Source organism: Sardina pilchardus, chromosome 2, assembly GCF_963854185.1.
Source record: "Sardina pilchardus chromosome 2, fSarPil1.1, whole genome shotgun sequence".
Lineage (NCBI taxonomy): Eukaryota > Metazoa > Chordata > Actinopteri > Clupeiformes > Clupeidae > Sardina > Sardina pilchardus.
This window is the reverse complement of record NC_084995.1, coordinates 46328443-46340942: the sequence shown is the minus strand read 5'-3', so window position 1 is coordinate 46340942 and position 12500 is coordinate 46328443. Positions and strand designations below refer to the sequence as shown.

The following is a 12500-nucleotide window of genomic DNA, read 5'->3' as shown; positions in this document are numbered from 1 at the left end:
TGAAGCTGCTGGTCTCCGCGGTAACCGTGCTGGTGGCCATGGCGCCGCGCTGCAGCTGGGGTCAGTCCGAGGAGCGGCCGGGCGACAACACACACATCCCGCCGGGCGAGAACACACACGTGCTGCCGGTCGAGAACACACACGAGCTGCCGCTGCTGATGCGTCTGGGCGAGGAGTACTTCATCGCCGCACGCGCTCCCCTGCGCTCACGGGGCACACACACACACACACACACACACACACACACGCGCGCGCGCGCTGGGCACGCAGGAGGAGAGACCACCGTTAACCGCGCGCTGCGGCTCCAGATGACCCAGAGGCTGGACACGGAACCGGACACGGAACCGGAACCGGACCCGGCGGAACCGGAGAGAGCGCGGCGCTCCGAGGAACCGCCCATCTCCCTGGACCTGACGTTCCACCTGCTGCGCGAGGTTCTAGAGATGGCCCGCGCGGAACAGATCGCCCAGCAGGCCGACAGCAACCGCAAAATGATGGACATCTACGGGAAATGAACACACACACACACACACACACACACACACTCCGACTCATCCACTCACACTCTCAAGAGTTATCTGTAAAGAAAAATCTTCTAAATAAATAACTACTGATTAAGCAAGGCATCTGTCTTTAAATTCACCAAGCGCGCACGCACACACACACACGCACACACACACACACACACACACACACACACACACACACGTTGAAACAGACAAGTTTACTGTAATAAAACACTGCACAGGACTATTGCAGAAGAATGTGAAATGTTTATATTTGTAATAAAAGTTACAACTGCGTCCAAATGCCTGAAGATTTGTGCAGTATTTCTCCACTCTGTTCTACATAACAGCACTTCAACGATGAACACACACATACACACACACACACACACACACACACACACACAATCAGCAGAGATTAACACACGCATACACACATCACCAGAGACGAACACACACACAAAATACACACATCAGAGATGAACACACAATACACACATTAGTAGTCTACAAGAGCAAACAGATAAGTCAGTATCCAATCGGAGGCTGTGTGGCGGGGGTGGGCGGGGCTATATTGTGGTAATATCCAATGGCAGGCTGGATAGCGGGGTGGGCGGGGCTATATTGTGGTATTATCCAATGGCAGGCTGGATAGCGGGGTGGGCGGGGCTATACTGTGGTAATATCCAATGGCAGGCTGGATAGCGGGGTGGGCGGGGCTATATTGTGGTGATATCCACAATATCCAATGGCAGGGCTGGATAGCGGGGTGGGCGGAGTCACTTGTCGGAGTTGAGCCAGGAGAACGAGAAGACGTGACGTGACGGGTTATCTCCATCGTCCACGGCAACACCGTCCCGCAGGCCTGCAGCAGACAGCTGGAGACAAACACACAAACACACACACACACACGCACACACGCGCGGACACACACACACACACACACACACACAAACACAAACAAAGTAAATATAAAAAGATACAGACCATTTGTCTGTTTCAGCACACACACACACACTATTAGTTTTACTCAGGGGTCAAAATTTACTTTTTGGCTTACCAGCCAATGTGGCTGGTAACTGGAAAAAGTTACCGGCCAAGCAGATTTTTAACCAGTCAAAATTAAAAAAACACATTTTAAAGCTATTTTTAAGTACTAATGATATACTACCTTTAACTATCGCTTGTTTTCATGTCATTATACACTATATTTTGAAAAGATTTAACAAAGACCATCTTTTTTACTTTCCAGTCATTTATTAAACTAACCATTTGTATATCTGCAGTATTTTTGAATACCTTAAATTTCATGTACGTGTATCTCATTCATACTTGTCATACTTGTTAAGGATGAAAGAACTGAACATATGAGGGAAAGTCACCAGATATTAATAGGTATTATCCTTCGGCTGTCATCCAAAGAGCATTGCTGTTATCATTTGTCCACCAAAACATTTTTTGTTAACTGTTGCCTGGTGAATCAAACCAAAGCTCATAATGGTAGGCTATCAGTTAGACTTGAGTAAGCTATGTTACCACTAGGCCTACTGTAAATAAACTAGCCTACATAACTTCTGATAGGCCGATTTGATTGAAGAGTAATTATATTAGCAGAAGATTTATTTATATTCAATTGTCAAAAGGGTTAATTAACTTCATTTATCAGCATTGACTCAGATAATAATATGGGTTTTCAAATTTAAAAAACCTCCAAGACGTCCCTGGTCCCTCCGCTTCCGCTTTTTAGTCAAGATGGCGTCCGTTTAGTGCGAGTAGGGTCCATCGTTCCACACTGAACTTTTTGACCGTTTTTAGGGGGTCATCCGGGTACCTTCAGTGCACTGACTTTTTGTGCTATCTACACTATATACTTAAAACTAAGTGTTCGAAGGGTAGAAGTAGGCGGAATGAGACATAGCCCATAGCGTTCACCTAGCATAGCTACACAGCAGACATACACTCTTGTCTCAAATCGAGTACTTCCGTGAGTACACTTTCATGCAGCACCCTATGTGCCCTGTGTGCTTACTGGCATAGTGTGCACATTTTAACAGAATAGTGTCGTCTCATATCAAACCTCCGTGCACTTCACGGAAATGATGATCGTAACTTTTAAATATGATTTTATTGGTGTCCTCAATTCCACTGTGACATGGTCGTACTGTGTCAAAACATGAACAGTTTATGTTATAACTTGCTTGTACCTTTGTAAATTGTGTTTCGGTTTCACTTTTCGTTTTCGCTCGTTTTATGCTTGCATATTTCTCTTCAGAGCTTCCCCTACAGCTTTAGCGTGTATATTTATATAGGCTATATATATATTTATAAATTGCAAGCGTGGTTCTTCTTGTTCCTTACGCGTCTCAGACTTCCAGATGTAAACAAGGAGCGATCGTCTCCTGCAGAAACTGCAAGGTTGCAATAGCGGATAGGGACACTGGGGGCGGGAGGAAATATTACTGTTTTCGATTAAACTGGTCAGTCAAGCAAAACAATGATTTCTAAGCGATTTTATGACTATGAAAAAGTTGCATAGGGTCTCTTTAAAGTTGAGCGATTTTGCTTTACAATTGCTTAAAAGGAGGTGATGATGACAAAGTCTGTCTGGCGGTACAACTTTTAGCTTCAGCCTAGCATAGATCATTGAAACGGATTAGACTAGTAGCATCTAGCCTGCTAGCATCATGTATAAAAGAGATTTCCGGTAATTTTCGGTAATGTTTGATTATTACGCCAAATGAGAGTGTAGTTCCATGTCAAATCATTCTAGAAAAACGCCAGGTTTCATTTTCAGTTTGTCTTATTGCACTTTCTAACTTGAGAAGAGACATGTTTTAAATGGGAAAATTACCGGAAATCTTAGTCACTTTTAAACATGATGCTAGCAGGCGAGATGCTACTGGTCTAATCCGTTTCAATGATCTATGCTAGGCTGAAGCTAAAAGTTGTACCGCCAGTTGTACCAGGCTGGATGAACGGGAAAAAGGTAAACATCAATTGTTTTGTATTTCCAAAAATGGCGGAATATCCCTTTAAGAAGCTAATTGTGAATAAACATTCTGTGTTCTCTGTACACACACATGTGCAAAGGGTACATTCTATTCCAATCGGCGCTCTAGAATCACAGGAAAACTCTATTCTGATCAGCGGCTACATCAGGCGTGTAACATTTGATTCTCTGATGGTGCAAATCGGAATAAGAACGGTTTCATTCTGAGTTGGCAGTTTCCTCCCATCAAAATGTTTATATGTGTAATTACGGTTCTAATTTACAAGCGTCCAGATATACATATATAAGCAGCAGGCTGTGTGTGTGTGTGTGTGTGTTTGTGTGTGTTACCTGTGTTTCTGTGGGCGCGGCTGGAATAGGGAGGGGCTTTGGAGAGCTCTGGCTGTGGATGTTGAAGCTCTCAGCAGCCTTAGGGGTGGAGCTTGATACAGGAGGGGTGGAGCTTGACACATGAGGGGTGGAGCTTGATACAGGGGGAGTGGGGCTTAACACAGAAGGGATGGGGTTTAACGATGGAGGAGTGGGGGTTGACGATGTAGGGGTGGGGTTTGATGACAGGGGGGTTGGGCTTGGGGCCAGATGGGTGGGGCTTGATACCGGGTGGGCGTGGCCTGTTGGGTTTGGCGTGGGGTGGGCGGGGCTTCCTTCACCTGCCTCCTCATCTCCATCCTCATCATCATCAACATCATCTGTCAACACACACACACACACACACACACACACACAGTTCAGTAGGGGAAACACAGACAAACACAATTTAGTAGGAGGAACACACACACACACACACACACACACACACACACACACACACACACACACACACACACATAATTCAGTAGGGGAAACACAGGTGTGTGTGTGTGTGTGTGTGTGTGTGTGTCTGTGAGTGTCTGTGTGTGTGTGTGACAGTGTGATGGCTGCCTGTGCATCAGTCTTCCCACTCTAAACAATCCCACACACAGGCGTTCTCCCGACAGAGAGACACCTTCTTTTGGAAGGGAAAGCCAGCTGATGAAGTTAGAATTCATGGTGTTGGATTCCCCATCAAGAACCGCCTCATCTCCCAACTCTCTGAGTCTCCAGTAGGCATCAATGAGCGTCTCATGACCTTACGTCTGAGCCTCTCAAACAACCAGATGGCCACTGTTGTGAGTGCCTATGCATCAACTCTAGACTCACAGGATGAAGACAAGGAGACCTTCTACACAACCCTTGATCAGGTTCTATCAAACAGGATAAGATCCTCCTACTTGGGGATTTCAATGTTGGCAAGGATCACAAGCTCTGTAACGGCACTTTAGGCAAAGAAGGTGTGGGGAACGTTAACTCCAATGGAGCCCTCCTACTGTCAAAGTGTGTTGAACACGAGCTGATCATAACAAACACCCTTTTCCGCCAGAGAGACAGGTTCAAAACCTCCTGGATGCACCCACGATAAAAACGCTGGCATCTCATCGATTATGTGATTGTCAGGGCCAGTGATCGGAAGAATGTGAACATCACTAGGGCCATGACCTGTTTGGACAATTGTTGGACAGACCACCGCCTAATCCGCTCCACAATGAACATCCAGCTGCAGCCGAAAAGGAGGACCCGAAGGAAGCAAGCCCGTCGTAAATTCAATGTTGGCAGCTTGGGAGATACAAACAAGGTGCAACAACTTCAAAACACCCTACTTGAAACTACTTGGCTCCCTGAGGAACTCCCTGAAGATGTGGAAGAGCACTGGAGGACCCTTAAGACCACTTTACTCGAGACCTGCATGGACATCCTTCGCTACAACACCAGGAAACACCAAGACTGGTTTGACGATAACGATGCTGAAATGGTACAACTTATCGATGCCAAAAGGAAAGCTTTCTGCTCTTGGCAGAATGACATCAACTGCAGGGATAAAAGACAAGCCCACTCCAGGGCGAAGGCACTTGTCCAGTGCAGAGTGAGAGAGTTAAAGAACCAATGGTGGATGGAGAAGGCCTTGGAGATCCAGAGGCTTGCTGACTCGGGTGACACTAGGGGCTTCTTCAGTGCCACCAAGGCTGTGTATGGTCCCAGTTATCGAGGTTTCAATACCCTCCGCTCCAAAGATGGACAAACCCTGCTTAAGGACGATGCAGGGATTAGCTCCAGATGGGAAGTGTTAGTATTCAGCTCCCATGCCTATGGACTCTGCCCTGCTGGAACCTTGTGGCATTACATGTCTTTGTTTCTGACTCCATGTGCCTTTGTTTTGAGTTTGAACTCCGCCCCTCATTTGAGTCTCACCTGCTTTGCTCATTATTGTAATTGATTTTCCCTGTTTGCTCCTCATTCAATTAGACCTGTTTCTGCTATTTAAGTTCAGTCTGTTTTGTGATCCGTGTCAGAACGTAACCAGAAGCCTGATGTTTGGTCTGTGTTTGCAAGTGACTTTGCCGTCTGTTTTTTGGAGCTTTTTTCCCTGGATTACCTGTGAGTTACTTTTTGGACTTTATCTTTTGACTTTTGTGCTTTCTCCTTTTTGGATTTTTTGTTCAATCGTGATCTCAGCTACTGACTTTGGAAATCTTCAATAAAACCTGCTGAGTTGCATTTGGTCTGCATTTGGGTCTTGACTACAATCCTTAACAGGAAGAACACTTCAGAGAGCTCCTGTCATGAATTATGTGACTGTTGTTCCTTTTTTGGCCATGTGAGGTCCTCAGTGTTTCTTTTGATGCGTGTCATGTGTTCAAGTCACATGTTTTCGTTACTGATTGTTAGTTTCACCTGAGTCTTGTTAAGTTGCCCATGTAAACCCCCCTGTCATGTTGAGTTCTTTGCTTAGTCTTGAGTTGACACTCCTGTGTTCTAGGCCTGTCCGTGAGTTTTTCCTGAGAGTATTTTTCTCTACGTAATTGCCTATTACGACCTGTACCTTTCTGTTTCTTGGATTACGAGTTGCCTTCTGATTTTGGATTATTTGCCTGTTCCGACTGTTTTTTTTGGACTTAACCTTTTTCCTGGATTTTGAGTTTGGATTTGCCTGTGCCCTGTCGGATACCCTGCCTGTTTTTCAAGTAAAATCCTTGAACTGAATGTTTGTCTCTGCCTCTGCATGTGAGTCTAACACACCACCCTGTGGCACTGAGGTAGTGCTTCCACCTGCTACGCAGGAGATCCGGGTAGTGCTGCCACTAACGACTAATTTTCTAACGATTAATCTTTCGACTAATTTTTCGATTAGTCGACTAATCTAAACGACTATTTAAAAAGAAAAAAAAAAAGGTTTTCGTTATTTTGTTGTGTCCATCTTATTTTTAACTCAACTGAAGGGCCAAAACATGACATATAGCCATAGATATAGATATGCTCATATCAATATCAGCCTACTTTTGTAGAGTTAATAACAGAATTAATAACATTACAGCCGTTAGAGACGGGAGACCAAAAATAAATAGGGGGTCAATAGCAAAACGATTAGTCGACTAAAAAAATTGGCATCGACTAATTTTCATAATCGATTAGTTTGATTATGTCGATTAATCGCTGCAGCACTAGATCCGGGTTTGATCCCCAGTCGAACCTGACAGCTCCTAAATCGAAACACCACAGTTGAGCTGGAAACCATCAAGCAGATCCCCCAGCGGCCTATCATGGAGCATCTGGATGACCCCCCCACTGAAAGCGAGGTTATGGATGCCATCAGGATATTGAGGAACAACAAGGCCTCTGGACCAGATGGAATTCCAGCAGAAATCCTCAAGCAAGGCGGGCCAAAACTCCTTGTCATATCCATAGCCTCCTTGGTAAGATCTGGGAGGAGGAGAAAATCCCTGCTGAACTCAGGGATGCCTTGATTGTCACAATATTTAAGAAGGGAGACAAGGCGGACTGTGGCAATTACAGAGGCATCTCCCTCCTATCTACAACAGGCAAAGTACTGGCCCGAATCCTGGCCAACCGACTACTACCGCTGTCAGAAGCGATCCTACCAGAGACGCAGTGTGGCTTTCGCCCAGCCAGAGGAACTTCTGACATGATCTTCTCAGCTCGTCAACTGCAGGAGAAATGTCGGGAGCAACATCTACCTCTGTACATGGCATTCATTGACCTAACAAAGGCTTTTGACTCTGTAAACAGAACTGCCCTCTGGTGCACTCTATCCAAGTCAAGATCAGATGCCCAGACAAGTATCTGAAGATCCTGCGTCTACTGCATGATGGCATGACTGCAACCGTAGCTGGAAACGGTGGCTGTGAAACAGCACCTTTTAAAGTGCACACTGGTGTCAAAAAGGGTTGCATCATTGCACCAACCCTCTTCTCCATCTTTATCTCAACCATCCTCCACCTCACCAGCCAAAATCTGCCTGAGGGACTCAAGATCATATACAGGACAGATGGCGGCTCTTTAACATCAACAGGTTCAGGTGCTCATATCCTCCCTCATGGAGCTCCAGTATGCTGATGACAAGGCCTTAGTCGCTCCCTCCACAGACACACACACACACACACACATGCAACTCTTACATACATACATGTGTGTGTGTGTGTGTGCCTTAGTCGCTCACTCTGAAGCAGACCTCCAGAACATCATGGATGCCTTTGCCAGAGCCTACCAACTCCAGGGTCTTGACATCAACATCAAGAAAACCCAGATCCTATACCGACCAGCTCCTGACACATCCTCCCAGGCCCCCACAATATATGTGGGCAACAACTCCCTTGAAGATGTGGATCAATTTGTCTACCTTGGCAGTCTTCTTTCCACAAGAGCTCATCGTCATTGACGCTGAAATTCACCACCGCTAAGGATGTGCCAGTGCAGCTTTTGCCAGGTTAAGGAAGAGAGGGTTTGAGAACCATGACATCCAGACCAAGACCAAACTCCTGTGTTTCCCCTACTTAATTGTGTGCATGTGTGTGTGAGTGTGCATGTGTGTGTGTGTGAGAGTGTTTGAGAACCATGACATCCAGACCAAGACCAAACTCCTGGTTTACCAAGCAGTACTTCTGCCCACTCCGCTCTATAGGACCAGCTATAGCAGACATCTCAAAGCCCTGAGCAACACCACCAGCCATGTCTCCGCAAGCTCTTTAGGATCAGCTGGGAAGACAGACGGACCAACATCAGCGTCTTGAAGGAAGCCAACATAGCCGTGTGTGTGTGTGTGTGTGTGTGTGTGTGCAAGCTCTTTAGGATCAGCTGGGAAGACAGACGGACCAACATCAGCGTCTTGAAGGAAGCCAACATAGCCAGTATCACTACAACTATTGCCAGGCACCAGCTACGATGGACAGGGCATGTCATACGTATGCCATACAACCGCCTGCCAAAACAAATACTGTATGGCCAACTAAAGGAAGGAAAGCGCAGCCAAGGAGGGCAGAAAAAGCGGTACAAAAATAACATCAAAGCCCATCTCAGAAAGTACCGCTGTGGGATAAATTTTATGTTTCTCATTGTATTACCGTTTACTATAGCTTACTTATAGAATGAACTCTAGTTGCCATCCTGGCCTTAGGAATGTGGAGATAGCTAAAACCCCTTCTGTGGCAATGTGAGGATGGTGACCCCATGGTGAACCCATGGCACACAAACACAAACATGGTTGAGGAGTTCTTGTAAACATTCTTATCTTTGTTAATTACCAGGTGGTTAAAGACTCACTAAAGTGATCTAGTGATTTTCCATGTGTGTGTGTGTTAAGGGTATAAGAACTGGCTTCACCCACAGATGTGTGGGCTTGTTACTTTGACTTCATGTGAGTAACATGCTCCCGGTTCCGTGAATAAAGCTGCAGTCTCACACCAGTTGTCTTGGAATAATTTTGACCACACCGCTTTAACCTCAAAAACTGGGAGGAGGCTGCTTGTAACAGAGACGTGTGGCGTAGGATGGTCCATGAGGGTACGGCACACTTAGAAGAGGACCTCCACCGCGCCGCTGAAACAAAACGGCAGCTGAGGAAGGAGAGAAGCACCACCAAAACAGCTCCCCACACACACACACACACACACACCTGTGTTTCCCCTACTTAATTGTGTGTATGTGTGTGTGAGTGTGCATGTGTGTGTGTGTGTTCTGCGTACCTCTGACAAAGTCGATGTTGAACAGAGCTTTTCGGACTTTGTGAAAGGTGGCGGTGAAGTGATCCATGTTCTCGTAGCCGCGCTCCAGTTTCTCCAGGTGACCGATGTTAGTGCCCTCTGTCAGTCTGGACACACACACACACACACACACACACACACACACACAGTCATATGGGTAGGAGCCATAGGGTTAAGGGCAGATACTGTAGGTTCAGGTTGACCTATATCACTTTAAAAAATATCGGAGCAAATAAACGGCTGGAATTATTGGAGTTATCGGAACAATAATAATATTTTTTTTCCACTTATCGGGCAATAAAATATCAGCTGCTCAGAATCCAGCCAAAAATAGGTCCCGAACAGAACTAAAACGCACAGCGCAGGAACGTCCCGCTTATTATACGGCTCCAAAACGAGAGAGGAAACTTAACACGATGTGTCATTAGCAATGGCTTTACTACCGTTTGGTGGCTTCCACTAACAAAATAAATAGTTCGCCACACAGATAGAACTTGACAGTTTCAGGTGTTGCGTGGCAACGTCTTCCCTTACAGATATTTCAGGTTTCTGGCAAACAGTTGCTGCAAATTTGCGGCAAGGTCATATTGTCACATGCAAATTGGGTTTCTGGCTAACAGTTGCGGTTAACTTTTGGCAATGTTGCAGCAAATTTGCAGCACTGTCATGTGCAAATCATTACCAGAATTTCCCTGGAAGTTTGCTATTATTGGCCAAGTGTGGTGGCAAACCACTGGGAACACACTGGACACTTTGCTACTGAACACGTGTGTGTGTGTGTGTGTGTGTGTGTGTGTGTGTGTGTGTGTGTGTGTGTGTGTGTGTGTGCTACTGAACATAAATCACCACAAGTTTGCTACTGAACATAAATCACCCACAAGTTTGCTACTGAACATAAATCACCCACAAGTTTGCTGCAAATCTGTCACAAATATTTACGTTTTGTAAGGGTTACTAGCTGAGTATCATTTTCAATTAAATTTCATTGCAATAAGCAAACAGACTTGTTGCGGATTGATATGAAAGACGTGAATCAAAAGCACAAAACCTGTGTGTGTGTGTGTGTGTGGGTGTGCGTGTGTGTGTGTGTGTGCAGCGGGTGACTTACTGCTTCAGCAGAGGCTTCGCATTCTGTGGAACCAAAAACAAATAGAATTATGAATACATCCACATACACAAATATACTCACACACACACACACACACACACACACACACACACACTCAGTACTCTCTCTCTCTCTATCACACACACACACACACACACACACACACACCTGCAGAAACGCGGCCATCTCTGGCTCCTCCACACACACACACACACACCTGCAGGAACAGGGCCATTTCTGGCTCCTCCATGGTGCTGATAGCCTCCTCCACGACCTTGGCCATAGCGTCCAGGTGGTCTCCGTAGCGACGGCGTAGCCGGCCGATGTAGGTCATCTTCTCGTCAAGCTCCGCCCCTATCTGCGACGTCAGCTCCGCCTTCCGATCCTCCAGCAGCGCGTACAGGTGATCGAACATCTCACACACACGCGCCTTCTGACGACGCCCGTTCTCCTACACACACACACACACACACACACACACACACACACACTCAGCAGCGCGTACAGGTGATCGAACATCTCACACACACACGCCTTCTGACGACGCCCGTTCTCCTACACACACACACACACACACACACACACACACACACACACACACACACACACACTCAGCAGTGCATACAGGTGATCAAACATCTCACACACACACACCTTCTGACGCCGCCCATTCTCCTACATACACACACACACACACACACACACACACACACACACACACACACACACACACACACACACACACGTCCTTACCTCAACAGTTCGACAACTCTCCTCCAATTGACTTATGGTGCCTTGAATCCGGTCATTATTTCCCACCAACATAGAGATGCAGTCTGTGAGCTCTGTCTGCAATAACACACACACATAGGTGGATAGATCGATTGATACACACACACACACACACACACGTCTTTAAACACACACACATAGGTGGATAGATCGATTGATAAACACACACACACACACACACACACACACACACACACACGTCTTTAAACACACACACATAGGTGGATAGATCGATTGATAAACACACACACACACACACACACACACACACACACACACGTCTTTAAACACACACACATAGGTGGATAGATCGATTGATAAACACACACACACACACACACACACACACACACACACACGTCTTTAAACACACACACATAGGTGGATAGATCGATTGATAAACACACGCACACGCACACGCACGCACACACACACACACACACACACACACACACACACACACACACGCACACACACGCACACACACACACACACACACACACACCTTCTGGGCGTCGAAGACGTTGTTGAGCGGCGCCACCTGGCAGTCCTTATGGGCCCCGAACACTTTGCAGAGTGAGCAGGTGGGCGTGGCACAGCTCACGCAGTAGATGTTGATTCGCTCGTCCTCGTGCTCGTCACACATAGGCCCCTCCTTCTGCATCTCTGGCTCTGGCTTAATGCTGCTGACACACACACACACACACAAACACAAGGACACACACACACAGTAATGTTCATCTGCACTTCAGTGTTCCTTACAGCACCAGGAAGAACCCTGTGCTCTCATCCCCGAGCTTGGCCCCTTAGTTCCAGTCAAAGGAACTCTAAATACTTATAATGAAATTATAGCCATTTTCAGAGCTTTGCAGAGGGGAAATTACACAAGATACCTCTGATCTGATTAGTTTTTTTTAATTCAATAGGAAAATGTGCTTCCATTCACATAGTTTCACTGATGTGTGTGAAATACCAAAAGAACCAATAACATTGCAAATTGACCAAAAAGGATT

The 12500-nt window shown here is 46.1% G+C and overlaps 2 protein-coding genes across 3 annotated transcripts in view; one reads left to right on the top strand and one right to left on the bottom strand.

Moving 5' to 3' along the window:
* Positions 1 to 515, top strand: part of LOC134099977 (corticoliberin-1) — a 522-nt gene extending 7 nt beyond the window's left edge. The window contains exon 1 of the mRNA XM_062553028.1: positions 1 to 515. This exon is cut by the window's left edge and continues 7 nt beyond it. Coding sequence (XP_062409012.1) covers positions 1 to 515 — 515 coding nt within the window.
* Positions 516 to 759: 244 nt separating this feature from the next.
* The window catches only part of trim55a (tripartite motif containing 55a), a 20064-nt gene continuing 8323 nt past the window's right edge, over positions 760 to 12500 (bottom strand). Inside the window, exons 3-9 of one of the 2 annotated variants that reach the window (XM_062515652.1) lie at positions 11993 to 12173; positions 11449 to 11544; positions 10913 to 11146; positions 10696 to 10718; positions 9570 to 9694; positions 3847 to 4205; positions 760 to 1384 (exon numbers count right to left, since the gene is read on the bottom strand). In XM_062515652.1, coding sequence (XP_062371636.1) covers positions 1286 to 1384; positions 3847 to 4205; positions 9570 to 9694; positions 10696 to 10718; positions 10913 to 11146; positions 11449 to 11544; positions 11993 to 12173 — 1117 coding nt within the window. In that variant the 3' untranslated portion in view covers positions 760 to 1285. The remainder of the gene's footprint in view (positions 1385 to 3846; positions 4206 to 9569; positions 9695 to 10695; positions 10719 to 10912; positions 11147 to 11448; positions 11545 to 11992; positions 12174 to 12500) is intronic. The other variant, XM_062515655.1, reaches the window with a different exon arrangement.